This window comes from Poecilia reticulata, chromosome 11, assembly GCF_904066995.2.
Source record: "Poecilia reticulata chromosome 11, P_reticulata-male-v2, whole genome shotgun sequence".
Taxonomy (NCBI): domain Eukaryota; kingdom Metazoa; phylum Chordata; class Actinopteri; order Cyprinodontiformes; family Poeciliidae; genus Poecilia; species Poecilia reticulata.
Window position 1 is genome coordinate 22,678,597 of NC_088840.1, and position 18,946 is coordinate 22,697,542.

The window sequence follows — 18,946 nt, forward strand, 5'->3', positions numbered from 1 at the left end:
CAGCTCTTCATGGGGATTTAACCCAGATCTGCAGCAGAACGAGGGGCTTCATTATTTTTAAATACCCCTATAAATATCTCAGCCTTCCTGAAAAAAACATGAGAGTTACTTCTGACTATGTTTAAACGACATTATAGGAAATTAATGTTTTTTTTCAATAACTGAAGATGTGTGAGTTGAAAATGATTACAGGAGAGCTGCTACTAAAGATTAATTTAGTAATTATTCTAACAATTAATCAAGATTAACAAACACAGAGGACAGAGTCCACACTGCCATGTAAAGTAAGGATATTTACAACGCCACTGGAGTGTCATTTTAGAATTTTCTGCGTTTGGTTTTTGCAAAATGAAGAAACTGAATGCATGATAAAGAATAGATATAAGTTATGTTTAGTTTTACTGAACAAAATCAATAAAGTCACCTGTAGAGATTACAAACTTAAAATTGCCAGATCACACCGCTATAAATCACCACTGTTTCCTGAAGAAGTTCCAGCTTTTAGAAACCAAAGAAAATCTGTTTTCTTATTATGTTTAACTTAAATTTAGTCAGTGTTTGAATTAAATATACAAAGAATTAATGAGCTTATGATTAATTGTTTATTAGATTAAAATTAGTTTCAATTAGTTTGTCCTTCTTTTAGTGTTGTAGTTTGGCCGCCAACCAGCAGAGGGCATCACTGGTCATCCTTAAGCGTATCCAGTTCATACAGAAACAAAGATGGCGGAGGTAATACCAGAAAAAGAGAAATAGTCCAAACAGAATCAGATGTGGGATGAAAAATGCACTTTATGTGGTTCTGTTTTTCTCTTTGTGCAGCATAACTCAGTTTTTTAATATAATGGCCGCTTGTCAATTAATCGCTAGTCGATCGATTAGAGCAGTGTTTTTCAACCACTGTTCCGCGGCACACTAGTGTGCCGTGAGTGATCGTCAGGTGTGCCGTGGAAATTATTCAATTTCACTACGGTACTTTCCGGACTAAAAGCTGCTACTTTTTTCCTTAACTTTGAACCATGCGGATTGTAGCCCGCGGTGGCTTTTCTGTGGATTTTTCTTCAACCACCAGGGGGCTCTCTAGCAGGAAGTGAATCATTAGAAGTCAAAATTGTAAATCAAAGAACGGCTAATTTTCATTTAGAACAAGCACATGCTAGCAGCAGGCACGACTGAGAAATGTTTTCAAACTCATATCATGCAGCTTTTAAGTTGAGGGTTGTCGATCTGGCACTACAGGAGGGAAATAGAGCCGCTGCACTTAAGCTCGGTGTGAACGAAACCATGGTTCGGCTTTGGAGACGGAGTGATGCGTCCACCAGATTTATTAGGACGAGGCATTCTGCTGGGTCCTAATGGAAAACCGAGAGCAGCTTCCAGTTTTTATTTTATTTTATTAATTGAGGGTGCTAGTATGGTGCGCTCTATAGTCCGAAGATACGGTAATTGGTTTTAAAAGATTTTTTGAAAATGAATTGTCTGAAATAATGCCATCTTCGAGTATCTGCTGTAGTAGAAGCAGCGGCGTAATCATGTAATTTTCTTACCACTAGATGGCAGTAGGTACAGAGCATTTTACATTAAAACAAGAGAATTAGTGATGCACGAATGTTACAGGTAGCGGTGAGAGCACTGAATCTAGCAAGACTGTGATGACAGTGATGGAAAAGACAGTGAAGCTCAACAGTTGTTGGAAACAACATGAGTCCATTTCCCACAACATATCTGTGTGAAATTGAGCTTCTCCAGCCTGACTACTATAAAAACTAAAACCAGAGAGACAGAGATGTTGAGGAAGAGCTTTGTCTTTCTTCAATTTCTGCCAGAAAATCAGCTGTTTTCATCCAAACATGCACAGGTTTCACACTAGGTGGGTAAAATATACAGATATTGACATTTTGTACATGCAACTCTTCATATTGTAACAGTGAATATGAAGTGAAATGTTTCCCAAATATTATTGCTTCTTTCAGAATAGGAATTATTTTCTGTATTCTGGCTATAAGATGCTTGTGGATTAGTTTGTAAAACACTTTGAAGTTTTCTACAACTTCTTTAAATTTAACACCACAGTGTTGTTGCACTGTTCAGGTGTATTTTTGAAGTGGACGTGTTAAGTGCAATTTGAAATAAGAAATGTAAAATGTGATAATACATTTTTGTGTTTATTTGATTCCTATTCAAGAGACTTTGATAAGAATGACTATATATAGGCGGCTACAGAGTATCTTTATTTCCATTTTTAGTTGGAGGTGTGCCTCGGGATTTTTTCAATTAAAACAGTGTACCTTGACTCAAAAATGGTTGAAAAACACTGAATTAGACCAATCAAATTTAGATTAGCTCATGAATTGATAAATAGCAAAACATTTTGTCTGTAATTAAATATTTAATTTACAAACTACATATTTAATTTGAAAACTAAATATTTATTTTGAAAACTCAATATCTAGCATGTGAATTAAATATTTAGCTTGGAACTCTGACATTTGTAAATGTATGAATAACCTGGTGAAAATATGAATTTGAAAAATTAATTCTCGCATTTTTTTCTCTCTATGACAGGCTGTTAATTTTTTACAGTGTAACTGTTCATACACAAGCAGTACAGGTGCCAATACTTTGCGCGTCTGTTGGTTCCCATGTTTGTTCTTTAATAACAGGTTTATTTACCGGTAGACATGGCGGATCGTTCATGTTCGCATCAGAGTAAATTATTCACACCGAATCTGGGTGACTCGGCACGGATGCTTCGGTTCCGTCAGGAGGGGGAGGGGGAGCTACGGCGGTGTTTTACATGTTTTATTAACACACACACACACACACACACACACACACACACACACACACACACACACACACACACACACACACACACACACACACACACACAGAGTCGGTGTTCCAGGTCAGTGTTACAGCTTGTTCTGTTAAAGCAGTGAGGATTACGGAGGGGGATGGGAGCCGAAGCTCCGACCTCCTTTATTCAGCCGAACATTAAAACACTTCCGGTTCCAATTCATGACGTCATCAGGTTTCATTTACCTTTACTGGAGGAACAAACATTGAACTGGTTACCATTAATCTGATGCTGATCCATCCATCCATCCATCCATCCATCCATCCATCCATCCATCCATCCATCCATCCATCCATCCATCCATCCATCCATCCATCCATCCATCCATCCATCCATCCATCCATCCATCCATCCATCCATCCATCCATCCATCCATCCATCCATCCATCCATCCATCCATCCATCCATCCATCCATCCATCCATCCATCCATCCATCCATCCATCCATCCATCCATCCATCCATCCATCCATCCATCCTCTTTCCTTAACAACAGTCTCTCACTGTGAGCTAAATGTGTGTCTGGTTTATTTTTCATTCTGAAAATCCAGAACCTTTACTCAAGCAATAGCAGAGGTACTTTAAAATAAAAATACTCAAGTAAAAATAAAAAAGCACAGCGTAGTTAAAATACTCATAAAAAACATGTTTTCAAAAAAGTTACTCAAGTAAAAGTAACTGAGTAAATGTCACCAGTTACTAACCAACTCAAGTTACGAAACAATACTTTAAAAATATTCCCAATCCACCATTTTCCACACTAATGCAGAAAATCACCAGCCAAAAGAATCACATCATCTGTGAAAAACAGATATAAAGCCCCAAGGATGCCAAACGTTTCTTTATCTTCTTTATTTTAAGTCAAGCCGTGTCTTTAGGGCGGGATCAACACTCGATCTGCAGCTTCAACATGATCCTGGATGCTGTGGAGCTTCGAGGCCCTGGGCAGCGACTGCCAGGCTGACATCGCTGCAGCTCGCCATCCGGCTGCCGACGTAGCAACAGAACTAAAAATACTTCCTGTTTATTACACACACACACACACACCCACACGCACGCACACACACACACACACACACACACACACACACACACACACACACACACACACACACACACACACACTGGAGTGCATTACTTTGACTTGTATGTCATCCTGGACAGTAACCGTTACCTAATATGCTGTTTTATGATGTGATGATCACTTTGCTCTCAGAATGTAACAGTGGACACATCACTCAGCTATAACTCACCCAAACACACAAAATCACCAGCTAACTTGGAGGAAACGTGAAATTGTGTAGCATCTGCATGTATCCATGTCTCATAAAAAGACCATGACCAGCAGAAGGCTTTTAGGTCAAAGAGTTTAAATATTTCAGAGGAGCTAAAACGCATCAGGATGTCAACCTACAATTTGACAGAACTTAGATATTCTGAATTTTTAAGTGAAAACTTTTCTCATTCGGAGGTGAAACCTAAAGCACATAGGTGGTCAGAAAGGCATTTTTTATCTTAAATCTGACCCATAAGTCTCTGCTAACGCGCTAGCACCTGAACATGAACCCTGCCAGCAGGGACTGATTCATATTTCATCAGAAAAGCTGTGCTATAGACTGACTGACTCCTCTGAGGAAACGCAAACCGGAGCTGATAAATGTGCTTCGTATTGATCTGTGGGAACGCTTTCCGAGAAACAGAAATGTAGAATGTAATGATCTCTGCAGCTTGGTTATTGCAAACATATCATAATGTACAAATGTAGAAAGAGGTTTTTTTGTATTTATTGTGGAATATCAACCAGTGATGGTCAAACCAATTCTTTCTGGGTTATGGTATTTAATATTTAACTCAGTGCAGTAATAAGGAAGTACTTTGGCACTGACACAACTCTATGTAAATATGCATTCTGTTGGTTGAATGTTCCCTTTGTACTGCATAGATGCCCAATGAGGGAAATATTCTCCTCATTTGCATAGAAATAAAACATTTCTAATTTTATGATCATTTTAATGTGAAAAGCTGCATGTCAACCAGAAACAATGAGGTCAGTATCTGATTCTCAGCAGCACTGCCCAAACCCAACCAACCAATACACAACTAACCAACCAACCAACCAACCAGCCAACTAACCAACCAACCAACACACAACTAACTCATTAACACAGCAACCAACCGAACAGTCAGCATGTCATCCAAAGAACAACCAACCAGTCCACAACTAACCAACCAGTTAACTAACTAATCAACAAAAGAATCAACCAGTCACTTACCAACCAAACAGCAACTCAACCAGAAATCAACCAACCAATCAGCCCATCACTAACTAACCAGTCAACCAACTAACCAACAAACTAGTCAGTCAGTCCGTCAAAGAACCAACCAACCAGCAATCCAACCAGAACATTAGTCAACCAACAAACCAAGGAATTAATCACTCAAACCACTGAACCAACCAACCAACCAACCAACCAACCAACCAACCAACCAACCAACCAACCAACCAACCAATTCACAGCTATCTCTTTAAGAAAATAAACCCCTAAAATAAGATCTAAAGCTTTTAAACCGCATTAAGACAACACTATAAATGATTGTTCTTCCTTCCTTTATGAATGTTTGTCACTATATCAAATTATTCCACAACATGTTGCAATAAACTGAATTGCTGATTTTCAAGCAACATGTTAATGGCATGAAGAACACCGCTCCAAGATCAACAAACTTTAATTTACCACATTTTGAATAAATTAACAAAACAACAAATAAAATTTATTATGAAATCTGTAAACAAAGTTGTTCTTCAAAAAAAGGGAAAGTTGAGACCAAAACACCAAACCGAAAACCTTAAGAAAACAATTATGCAATTATGGAGATTTTTGAGTCTGTTTTTATTTGAAGTGTTTTCTCAGACAGGAAGCTCCCAGAGGAGACGTGTGTGTGTCTCTGTGTGTGTTAGCGTGTGTGTCACTCTGTGTGTGTGTCTCTGTGTGTGTTAGCGTGTGTGCACTGTGTGTGTGTTCACAGCTGCTGCCTCCATCAATGGACAGTTTATCTGTTTGAGCTGTTTAAATTTCACAAAGTAGTTCAAATGGAGGAGAATAAAAACGGAGGCTTGACATCGGAGGTCACGACTATTAGCGTCCTGATCTCACCTCCTTGTTTCCTTTCCTCACTCCCTTCGCTCCGGCTTTAATGTGGCTGGTTTCAAGCAGCTTCTGCAGATCAAATGTCGCTCAAATCAAACAGAGAAGCAAACGTCTTGAAAAACAGCAACGAGATCAATCAGAGTGGAAATAAAAGATGTAACAGAAAGAAAGCTGTGAAATGATCCTTTTATTTAGCTCCAACTCTCAGCTGGAATATTTCTTCTGAAATGCTGAAGTCATTTATAATTTAAAGCTCAGCAGGAAGACACAGTAAGGAAGAGAAGACCGCCCCCTGCTGGATAAACAATGAACAAAATCTACAGAATAACGGATCAAATATTCTTTAAATTCAACAATTTGACTCAGAAAGTGAAGCTAATGTATTTAATAAATTCATGACAACCAAAGTTATGCGTTTTAATTTTCTTTCTTTAAATGTTACTAAACCCAAACTTACACAAAAACCCACAAAGTGTTTTTGTTCTTAGTACACTTTAAATAAGACAAAACTAACTTTCAAGTAAATTTTAAGCAAGATATAGGACCTTATTTTGAGTCAGTAATTCCTTAATATTGATTTTAAAAAGTACTAGAGACCATTTCACTAGTAAGAAATGAAAAATGTCCAGTTATAGGGGAAATAATCTGCTGGTGAAGCTTTTTATATAAATATTATTTTAGAATTAATAAATATTAAGAAGATATTTACTTAAAACTTGTTTTTACCTCAACATGTCCAACAGATTGTCTCCTTTCTGTTGCTTCCTGACAGAAAGGACAGATTCCTCATTTAAGGGAATTAAAACTGAATAATAAAAGAGGAGGCAAACAAACCCAGCAGCAAACCGAAGTCATAATAAATAGATTTTAATGAACACTGTTAATGCTGATCTGTCAGAGATCATAAAAATAACAAAATGACAGACAGACAGAAAGTCAAACAGCAGGTTGAGCCTAAGTTGGTTTAAAATGACAGCTCTAAAAAACAAAGATGTCTCCCTTTGTTAATTCAGGCTTCCTCCACTTCCTCCACTTCTCCTTAAATTAGCTTAGCTCCCAGTTTCAGAATCAAGAAATCACCTTGTGTTTACTCCAGATGTTTATAACTGAGGTAAGGATTAAAATTCAAAATCTGCAGGAAAAAGAGAAAAGAAAGAAGGAAAAACTACACTGCAAAACCAGAAAATATTAGCGTTTCTAATGCAGATATATTAGTACGCTTGAAATAAGAAAAAAAATATTTATATGCAATTTTTCAGCAGGAAATATGAACTTTTTAAGAAATGAGACTAAAAATACTTGGTGAGATTTTGTGTTTTTACAGTGTAGAGACAAAAGAAGGACAGAGAGCAGAGAGAAAGAAGGATATAAGTGACCAAGGAAAAGTAGGAAAAAGGAAGAAGACTAAAGAACAGGAGAGGAAAACATCTAAACAAAGAAACTAAACTATTAAATGCAGGAAAGGAAACGAGAAAAGAAGGAAGGGCAAAATAAGTGTAAGATGTAAAGAAAGGATAAAAGAGAGGAAAAAGGATGAAAGGAAGGGGATAAGGAAGGATGTAAGAGAAGAAAAGAAATGAAAAACGCAAGAAGAGATGGAAGAAAACAGTGAATCAAAGGAAGAAAGAGAAGCACGAACCAAAAGAGAAAAATAGAAACAAAAGGATTAAAGGATGCAAAAAAGGAAGGAAATAAGAAATAGAAGAATAAAACAAGGAGGGAGAAAGTGAATGACATAAGGAAGGAACTTTTAAAAGATTAAATAGGAAATAAAAACTGGAAATATATTTTTTTCAGACTTGTAGTTGTAATTATGTTGGTTTGACACTTTGTTGCTCCACAGCGCCCCCTTCTGATTACAACAAAGAGAGCCTGAGGAGGCAAGGAAAGGAGTCAAGGATGTTAAAATCTGAGCATGAGAGCCAGAAGTGGGCGGAGCCTGAGCTGTGACATCATGGTGATCTGACAGTTAAAAAAAGAAACAACGAGCCGCTCGCTTTAAAAATATTAACAGCTGCTGATTCAAAACAACATAAACCAAGAAGAAGAAAAAAACACATTAAGAAAACAATAAAACACTCAAATCAAAGAAAACCCACAAATCTAAGATTTCCTTCCACCCTATCACAAAAAACGACGTACAAGTCAAACACACACTGAACGACAGGGTCTGCTTGTGTGGACCTGAGGAGCGGCAGGTCTTCCTATCACTACCTGGAGAGGAGCGGACATGGCTGGATCTACGCGGCTCTGCCCTGACAAACATGGCTTCCCTGATGGGCTCCCAGGTTCTGACGGGGAACCAGCTGCGGCACCAATGAGCTCTTAAATTTGTTTTTAAAAGATTTACTGTAGGTTTTGTCACTGCAGGATCATTTGAAACAGGAGAATTGCAAAGATTTAGACATAATCTAGAGTAAGGGAGTTCAAAGTGGGGTCCGGGGGCCATTTGCGGCCCCTGGAATTGATTTTTTGCGGCCCAACCCCAACCACAATTAAAGAATGAATTAAATGAATTGGGACAAACCTACGGCTTTTGAATGAAAATCTACTCAAAAACTGTTAACTGCAACACAAAGTGTTGTCATGGTAACCAGAACCACATCTGCTCATTCACTGATGCTCTAAAGTTCACCTGACAGCAAGTGTTTTCAAATGAAGACTGACCTAGATCCCGTTTTTATCACTGAGGACAAAATATTTTCTGTTTTATTCAGTCGAGCCTAAAATAATTAGCTAATGATGCCTTTCATTAATTTACTTGCATTAATTTCATTTGGATTATTTCTTATAATTTGTAATAATTGTGTTGTAATTGTCTTGTACTTACTGATTTCATTTATTGACAAAATGTGTGTCGTTGAGTCTTTTTAACATTGTTTATATAACCTTTGTTTTTAGCAGGATGATGGATGAAGGATAATTCTGGCAAAGTTTACGGAAAATGTTAATTAATGTGCATTGTCCCTACCAAATGAATTAATAAGTTTTAAAAATGACGAAAACATACAAAAACAATTTAATCTGCTTCCTGTTCCTATAAAAAAAAATCTGATTACTTTATTTGTTTAATTAAATTAGATGGTGTTTACTTTATTGTCGAGTAGGTTTTAAAAAAAAATCACATTTTTGGTGATTTTAGCTTTTTAAAATTATATTTGGCCTGTGATTAATTTTGATGTGATAAAAAGTTTGGACACTCATGATTTAGAGGTTTGAAAATAAACCAGTAATTCATAGCTTCCAATCAGACAGACAGATATATAGAGTATTTTTATTAAAATACTAAATTATTCCAATAGAAAGCAGCAATTAGTTCCTGTACATTAGGTCTAGTTTCTAGTGCATTTGAAATATCATAAAACTAACTTACAAGTAACTTTTCATCAAGAAATATGAGCTTGTTTTAAGAACATATTTCCTTAATATCGGTGAAAAAGTTCAGGTTTTAGATTATTTCACTTGAAATATGGGAAAAATTAAAAAATGTAAATGAAAAACATTTAATTTCCCTTTGGGATCCATAAAGTATCTTTGAATTGAACTGAATTAAATGTCCTGTTAAAAGTGAAATAATCTGCCAGGAACTAGAACTTGGTTGCTAGGCGACGGGCTGGGGTTGCTAGGTAACCCGCAGTGCCAGTGGAATTAGTACTTATTTTGTTGAAAAGTTGCTTATAAGTTATTTTTGTCTTATTTTAAGTGTAGCAAGATATTTAAACTAGAAACTCGACTAAAAGTACTTGGTAAGATAATGTAAGATTATTTTAGTAGAAATACTTGTAGGATTCAAGCTGGGTTTCTGTTTTCAGAGGGTTTTTTTAAAGCCCGTGTAGCGATTTTTTGAGCAGCTCTCTGTAATAAAACAACCTGGAGTTACGGATGTGGACAGAAATCTCTCGTATTATCTGAATTTGGGAGTGATCGGCTCTCGGTTTAAAAGGTTTTCCCTGAAGATTTGCGAGAGGCGTGTTTAGCGGGTCTCTGTGCTTGGAGATTGACATTGGCAGGAGCTGCAGCAGCCTGAGGAAAGCAGAACGTCAGCTGGCCAGCATTCGGGTCAGGGGGTTCTGGTTGTGGGCGAACACTGGGTTTGACCCTGAAGCAGGTTTTCTTTTCTTTTTTTTTTTTGTTAAAGGGAAACGTGTGGAGTCTTCAGCTGGAGCCAACAGGTAAAGTTCACATCAAATCTCTTTCTCTTTAAATATAATTTCATCTAAAAAACGAGTGACTCTCTAACAAACTGAAACCAACTATCTCGGGTCGCAGCGCCGCGGCTGCTGCTTGGTGGAGGTTGGGTCCAGACGGGGCGGGACGACACGCAGACGACGGCCGAACGGACGACTAGTTGTCCTCGTCGTCGTCGTCATCCTCGCCTTCATCGTCTACGTCTCTCTTCCTCTTCTGTCCCTGAGCGCCCTGCTGCTCCTCTGCAGAGATAGGAGGACACACAGAGCCTTAAAAAGTTTCCACACCACTAAGACTTAATCATGTTTTGTCACATTACGAATAGGGCTGAAACGATTAATCGGTTTAATTTTGATTAATCGGTTATTTAAATAATCATCAACTTATTTAGTTGATGCCCTGCTGCTCCTCTGCAGAGACGGGAGGACACACAGAGCCTTAAAAAGTATCCACACCACTAAGACTTCATTATGTTTTGTCACATTACGAATAGGACTGAAACGATTAATCGGTTTAACCGTGATTAATCAACTATTTAAATAATCATCCGCTAATTTGGTAATCAATTAATCGTTAACTGGAGCATACAGACTCAACTGAAGTCATTTTCTGAAAGAACAATACAGTTAAAGCCAGAACAATTAAGCCAAAACAGAGCAAAGAAATATACATTTTACATTTAAATTAATAAATAAACCTTTACTGGGTAAAATAGCAAAAAGATGGGGCCCCACATCAGGACAGAAACGATTAATTGAATTAATAATGATTAATCAATTACTGAAATAATCATAAACTAATTTAATAACTGATTAATAATTAACGGAAGTATAGAGAGTCAAAGAAAGCCATTTGCTTAAAGAACATTTTCAGAGCACTAATTATATAAATGAACAATATATATATATATATATATATATATATATATATATATATATATATATATATATATATATATATATATATATATTACATTTAAGATATACAAAAAACATTTTGACTGTAAATGTTTGACCCAGAACTCCTCAGATGGCATTTTTTATGTTCACCTGGTTCAAATTCACTAAAGGAAGCTATGCTATTGCATTTTAGGCAATAAAATGTTTCATTATTTAAAAAGGAATTGAAATATTTTTTTATTTGCCTGTCTTAATGCATTTCTAATAATGTTTTAGAAAAGCTTAAATAAAAAAGCTGCAGAATGAGCCATTTTTTTTATCTGTCTAATTGATTAATTGCCAGAATAACTGATTAATTGATAACTAAAATAATTATTAGTTGCAGCTCTAGTTTAGATTGTGGAAAAAACATGAAAACTCTCTGTTTAGTCTGACTCAGTTGAGCTTTTTCATGAAGAAGAATGAAGAAGTTTCAGTTTTTGAAAAAGAAAACTGAAAACAATTGATCACTTTCCTTCCACTTTGTCTCAATCACTTACAATTATAGTAAAAATAGTAAAAGTTTCAACCAGCTGCAGCATCCTCACCTTCCTCCTCTGCATAGTCATCCTCATCCTCGTAATCTTCCTGAAACGAAGAGCAGACGCAAAAAAGAGAAAAATTTAAAACTTTGAAGTTAAAAACGTGAAAACCGTTAGATGTTTCTGATTGGACGACACTAATGAGGCTCTTTGTCTATCCGTCAGGACAACATGGAGACCGCGTCAACAACCATCGGACCAACTCTGACTGGATCTGAAGCTTCCAGAGTTGAAAACAGCTTTAAAACGCACTGCAAAAACACAAAACATTACCAAGTACGTATGGTCTCTATTCTGGTGCAAATGTCAATACACTTCAAATAAGACTAAACTAACTTACAAGCAACTTTTCAGCAAGAAATAGGAGCTTGTTTTAAGTCAATAATTTCTTAATATTGATTTAAAATATACTAGTTTCACTGGTAGATTGAAATAAGAAGACTAAGGCAATGTGGCTTACAAGTAAAATCTCAGATTTTTTCATCTCTGATCTGATTTTAATCAACTTTTAAAAAGTGGATTTTGTTTCAGCCATCCCTTCTGTGAGCTGGAAGGCAAACAATTAGGGCCAGATCAAAGTTTTTGTTTGATTATGAGAATAAAACAATAATATTAGCAGAATGAAGATTCAGTTTTACCAGAATAAAGTTGTTTTAATGAGAAAAGCTCTGATAGTCATCTCAATCTGGCATGACCAGATCAGTCCGTGTGGTTTGTCAATTGTTGTCCTGCCACTGATAATAATTTGATTATGTAAAAAGTGAAGAATTTCCTTATTTGTAAAATTTACTCCAAAGTGTAACTTCACACAATTCTCAACATTCCTCATTACAATTTATTTTTTTAACTTTTGTGTTGGAGTTCTCATAAAATTATGTCTTCATTCTCCTAAAATTTTGAGTTTATTCTGATAATATTAACGCTCAATTCTCTCATTATTTCGACTCTCTTGCCCTAAAACGGTATTTTTGCAATAGTATGACTTTATTTTCACGATAAAGTCAAAGTAGTTTAAACTTTAAAACAAAATGGCCGCCGCTGACATCACTCTGAACTACGGAACCGAAGGAGTCGATTGGTGAAAAAAAATCCCTATTTTCCAAACATTAACTCTTTGACCAATTGATCAAATTGATTTATCGCTCAGAGTGAACCAAGACATTTTTCTCATATTAAAAGTGAAATAATCTTCCAGTGGAACTAGAACTTATTACTGACTTAAAACAAGCTCATAGATTTTGCTGAAAAGTTTCTTGTAATTTAGTTTTATTTTATTTAAAGCGCAATAAGATGTCTGAACTAGAAACTAGATCAAAAACAGTTTTGTGTTTCTGCAGCGTGTACCGTCAGTGGTGGTTGTTCTGGTGCTGAACTTGGTCCACAACAACACTATGCCTGAGGAGAGTCCATCTAACTGGACCGGGTCTAACAGAACCAGCAGCAGCTCTGATGCAGGACTCTGTTCTCTACTGCGTGATGGGATGGGAGGGATGGAAGGAGGAGGCTGCTATGAGTCCTGAGGTTTCAGAGGCGAGTTGCCCACCTGGTTGGCCTGGTTCACCTGAAAGCTCAGCCCCACCTCTCTTCCCTCTGAGCCATCCTCATCCTCCTCTTCGTCATCCTCCTCCCCGTAGTCGCCGGTCGGCCCCGCCCGGTCCTCGCCGTCCTCGTCTGTAAGTAGAGACCGACACCGAACGTTTTCACAAGCAGACAGAAACGTTCCCACGAAGGGCAGGACAGTACGGAGTACGGAAGAGGATTATGGAACCAAAACTAAATCTGACATTTTTATCAGGATTCAGAAAAAAATCCTCTAAACTCATTCTAACTCTGTCAACCTTCGTCTAAATTCAAACAAGTAACCAAACACTCTTCAATTATGTCGTTGGTATATGAAAAATTATCACATATTAGTTTCTTCCTTGCTGTAGGATTTGCAAACCAGCCCTTTTTCCACACTTTGTTTTGTATTTTGAGTTTTAAGAGATTAAAGCTAAAATTCTAGGAAAAAGGAAAAATTTTCAGAATATTCAAAATTCTGTAAAAAAGTCAAAATTCTTAGTCAAAATCACGACCAAAAAAAGTTAAAATTCTGAGGTAAAAGTCAGAATTCTGAAAAAAAGCCACAATTTTGAGAAAAATCTAAATTCTGTAAAAAAAAAAAAAAAAAAGCCAAAATTCTGTTTAAAGTCAAAATACTAACAAAAAGTAACAATTCTAAGTTTAAAGTCAAAATTCTGAGAAAGAAATTAAAATTTTGTGATTAAAAATCAGGATTCTGTAAAAATTGTGAAATAAAGACAAAATTCAGGGAAAACATAAGAATTCTGTGAAAAAAGTCAGAGTTCTGAGATTAAAGTAAGAATTTTTAAACATTATTTTCTGCTCTGGTGGCCGTCGCCCTCTTCCGTGGTGCTGAGTCGTTTCGGTCCATTAAACCGGGATCGGGCGGAGGTCATCCTCTCACCTTCGTCGTCGGCCTCAGAGTCCGGCGCCTCGTTGTCCTCCTGGTCGAAGCCGTCCAGGTAAGTCACCTGAGGCAGCAGCTCGAACACGCTCTCCCTGTAGTCCTCCAGGGAGGTGATCTCACAGTTAAACAGGTCCAGACTCTGCAGGCTCTTCAGGTTTTGCTGCAGCAGGAAACGTCACAAAGTCAGACTCTCCTAATAATAATAATAATGACAAACTAAAACGAAGCAAACTAAACGAGGTAACTGACCAGCGCCTCCAACGTGCTGAGCTCTTTAATCTTGTTCCCGCTCAGGTTGAGGTAGGTCAGGTTGGGACATTTCTGTGCTAGAGTCTCCAGAGACCCCGATAAGTTGTTGTCACTCAGCTCCAACTGAGAGGAAAATGACTGGTTTAATATTCAGGAGAACAAAAATAACTTCATGTAGACATTCCTGCTTGAGCCTACATTCAGAAACTGAGTTTTATAGCTGAAAATCACAGTTTTAACTAAAATATTACAACAGCAGACCAGTCTGGATGAGTTTATTTTATCTTCAGTAATTCAGAGTTAAGTACTGATTTCCTAATGCTTCAAAGTTATTTCCTAATGCTTCAAATGATAAAAAAGGTTGTTTTTTAAATATCTTGGGCTCCTTGCAGTTCTGTCAAAGCATAAAGGATTGAATTTTTTATTCAGTCATCAACTAATTTCCTCGTTGTACCTTAAAAAGGTACAAGGTTTATATTTATGCCTGCCCTCATTAAATTAACAAACCCCTTAATAAAGCATTACAATATATAAAAAACCCAAAACATATAATGTCTTATATATATAAAACCACTAAACAGAAAAGGAAAGAAAAAAAATGAAAACCAAATAAAATACAACATAATTTTAACTTATTTACCCATATAACCATCAAATATTTTCTTTATTAATTCTTCAAAAACTATTAAAAGTGATAAACTACACTTTTAATAGTCCCGTTTTTAATTATTTCAACTACTTTTACTTTTGTATTAACTTTACAAACATCATATTTGGATTCATTAAAACCCCCCAAAAAACTTTGTACCCCAACTGGCAGTAATTTTTACTTATGGATAAATCAGTGTAAAAATAAGAGCTTTGCCTGAAGAGAGCAGCAGTGGTCCAAATCCAGAACCCTGTGCAACACCAAAGCTAACAATGCTATGTGAATATGACCCAGTAGCATATGGACTCCTAAGCATTTAAAAGTATATTAAAAGTTATAGTGATTTATGTATTTAGTGGCAGCACTTGGATCTAATAGGAAAACCAAATTATGGAAGAATAAGCTTGAAAACAGCCACATATTCCTTTAAATCTTTCTTGAGAAAGTTGGATAAATAGCTGAAACTAAAGAAAAACCATAAAAAGTATTTATCTTTGCTCAAATTATGTTTTTATTTATATTACCAGTGAAACAAGAGAAACTACTTATTGCTGCGATCTTTAGTTTTGGGTTTGAGACCAGCACAATGGCGACACCTGGTGGACTAACAGGTAAACTACATGTATTATTCAATACAAAAACAAACAAAACGCTTCGTTCCCCCTCCGCCGCCATTAGACATTTCTGAACTATTTAAATTAATTCTGCATTTCTTTTTTAGCATATTGATTCTCTGAAAAAAACATTTGAATTTAAATCTCTGAAGTTTAAACTTAGATCTCAAAGTCAGAGTGTAAATGTTTGTGGTTCAGGTGACAGGTGAGGTGGGCTTACCTTCCGTAGTTTGGGCAGTGAAGGCAGCTTCGCCAGTGAGCTCAGACCGACGTTGACCACGCTGAGGAACTCCAGCTCTGTGAACTCATCCGTCAGACCTTCGACCTCGCCATCAGCAGATCGACTGTTGTCCACAACCAACTCCACAATCTGAAAGATAAACCCATTGATTAGAAATCAATACTTCTGTGTTCACCAAACACAGCAGAAACTGAAACATCCAACATTATATGACTGCAAACGGATCAGAATGTTTTTGTACAATTTGCTTTAGATTGAGCAAAAACAGCATAAATAATGATCATTAATTCACATTAATTTGTCAGTTAATTTAGAAACTGTTACACTAATCTGCTTCATGTTTATTCATGACAAAATTAAACAATAATTAATTAATTAAAAATTAATTGATCAGAAAACAAACAAAACAATAAAAAAGGCACGGGCCTTACATTTTTACAAATAAATAAGTTTTATTTATATTTATAAATGAATTTATTTATTCTGCATTTACATCTAAACTGACCTATTTGAGTCTTTGACTAGTAATACGTATTTAATAATAAAACATATCATATATATATATATGTATATAAATATGCTAAGCTAATAACTATTAAAAACAACAATATTGTTGTCGTTATTAATGTATCTCAATATAGTTTCTGTACATTAAATGTTTATTTTTTAAGACATTGTAATGGTAATGGAAAGGTTGACAGATGAGGTCAGCCTCCACTGGATTATGATGTTTGCAGATGACTTTGTAATGAGCAGGGAGGAAGAGGAGGAGGAAGAGGAGAGCCTATAGAGTTGGACGAGTTTAAATATCTGGGTCTCTATTAAAGTTGCAGTATGTAAATTTTTTAAAGAAGTATTTTTTACATATTTGTTGAAACTGTCTCTATGTTATGGTTGCATAATATGAGAGATAATTTGTGAAAAATCTAGCCTTGTCCCAGTGCCAACTAGAAACAACCAATCATAGCCAGGAGGCGGGTCTTAGCGCTGTCAATCACTCTGTGTTGCTGCTCCTCCTATGTAGTGAATGCTCAGGCCAGTTAGCATGGCCACCAGTGACAGCAGATTAATATTTTTCCAGTAATGGGAAGTTGTTTCTCCCCCTTTAGCACACTAAGTAGTACATGAGATTGATTGACAGCGCTAAGACCCTCCTCCTGGCTCTGACTGGTTGTTTTTGGTTGGGAGTGGTGCATTTCTTCAGATGGTATTAGCAGCTCAGGGAGGATGTGGAGGAGATCGATCTGTTCATAGATTATCTGTCTCATATTATACTCTCATGACATGGTGATAGTTTTAACAAATATGTAAATATATATATATATATATATATATATATATATATATATATATATATATATATATATGAAAGCTACACATTGCAGCTTTAACTAAACCTGTGTTTTATGTAAATAAATAACAGTGTAGTTCCTGTTGTATTGGTGAGACTACTGGTTTTACTCTGACTAGTAGCTGGTTTTATTTCCCAGAATCCTTTGGTCTTCCAAGCCTTATATAACGTAAGAGCCTGAGCAGAGCATCAGCCTGCAGCTCCATCATCATCTGCGCTGTGAGTGTGCAGGGTTTAACCCACTGTAATCTGCATGCAGAGTGCTGCAGGAAGAGGAGGAGGAGGTGGAGGTTTCTCTGCATTAACCATCTGCCGGCTTCCCCCAATTTATAAAACATGACCGCAGCGTTTCATCTGTTCAAGTAAATTAACTTGGAGTATTATTTAACCTGAGCTGCTGGTTATATAATACACACACACACACACACACACACACACACACACACACACACACAGGCATGCAGCTTTAAAGAACCGGTTTATGGGAGCAGTGGACACAAACGGGCACACCAGTATCTGCGCTCACAGCTTTCACGTAGATCCTCGAGAGCTACGTGAACACACAGTAATCTAATTTCTTGTACTCTAACGGCTCAGGTGTAACGCCATCTTGTTCCGTTACGTCGTCCTTATTCCGTCGCCGAACCCCCCCGGTTACCTGGTGGCCACGTTACCGCGGTGTAACGCCGCCTTGTTTTAACCAGTTTCTGTAGGTCACCGAGTCGACATTTTCGCCGTCGTCGTCGAAAATTCCGCTCGACACGAAAGCTAATCCGCTTTCAGTAGCGGCAGGTCGGTAACGCGTTACCGTTCCGCCGCGCAGCCTGTGACCGACCTTTGCGCGCCAGCGAGCTGGGTCGAACCGAAACCACCGCAAAAAAAAAAAAAGAAAGAAAAGAAAAGACACGAAAACACAATAATTTGACTGTGAATTAAAGTGGACATTGCGTGGCGTGACCGGACCTGTTGAAAGAAAGTCAGCTGTAAGACAATGTCGTCGAAGTTTAAAGCTGCGGCGACTTAAAAATGTCCGCTCATAAAGGACGAGCGAGTCTATAACGGACATCAGATGAGTTGTTGTTTACCCACACCGTACTCCAGGAAAAACAGATTGAACACAAATATTATTATTTTAAAGAAGAGTTTCCCCGAGGAGCAGATACGATGAAAAAAGTTAAAGCCGAACAAGTTGAAGGAATTAGCAGCGTGTATCGACCGTTGAGCCGGAGTGAGAGACGGAATTTTGTCGGAGAGCAGGGGGGCGGTACGACCGAGCAACCCCGTAAGATGCTCCACATATACCTCAAACAACTATAACGAGCTGGGCTCTAACTCATACTGTCAGCGCGTCGATAAATATAGTTTAGCATGCGATTAGCCCGCTCGTACTCAATAAAGGGAGTAAGTAAGTGCTGAAAGGCGAGAAGCAAGGTCCGGGCTCCGGACGCGCATCACGGACAACAATTACCACATTCTTACTGTCTAAGTCGCTTACCTCTGCTGGGCTTCGGTTCCGCAGCTCTAAAGTAATCCTCTTCTTCATATCCATGTTTAACTGTGACGTGTGGTTGTTTAGAACCGAGCGCTGAGCAGTTGAGAAAAGTCCCGGGGATCAGACGGGTAGCTGCCCTTCTCTGTTGGCCGCAAGTTGCCTACTGATCCTCCATGATAACTTGCGCCCTGCCCCCTCCACTAC

The 18,946-nt window shown here is 37.3% G+C and overlaps 1 protein-coding gene across 4 annotated transcripts; it reads right to left on the reverse strand.

Moving 5' to 3' along the window:
* Positions 1-6,859: 6,859 nt before the first annotated feature.
* anp32e (acidic (leucine-rich) nuclear phosphoprotein 32 family, member E) lies at positions 6,860-18,946 on the reverse strand. Of its 4 annotated transcripts, none has more exons than XM_008422258.3 (7): positions 18,746-18,945; positions 15,879-16,028; positions 14,396-14,518; positions 14,144-14,306; positions 13,256-13,347; positions 11,683-11,722; positions 6,860-10,438 (listed from the first exon to the last, which is right to left on the reverse strand). In XM_008422258.3, exons 1-7 carry the CDS (start codon positions 18,797-18,799, stop codon positions 10,353-10,355), a joined length of 708 nt encoding a protein of 235 aa, XP_008420480.1. In that variant the 5' UTR covers positions 18,800-18,945; the 3' UTR covers positions 6,860-10,352. The 4 variants fall into 4 exon arrangements, with proteins under 4 accessions (XP_008420480.1, XP_008420479.1, XP_081468447.1 ...); XM_008422257.3 differs by having other exon boundaries at positions 13,220-13,347; XM_081612321.1 differs by lacking the exon at positions 6,860-10,438 and adding an exon at positions 10,569-10,606 and having other exon boundaries at positions 18,746-18,946.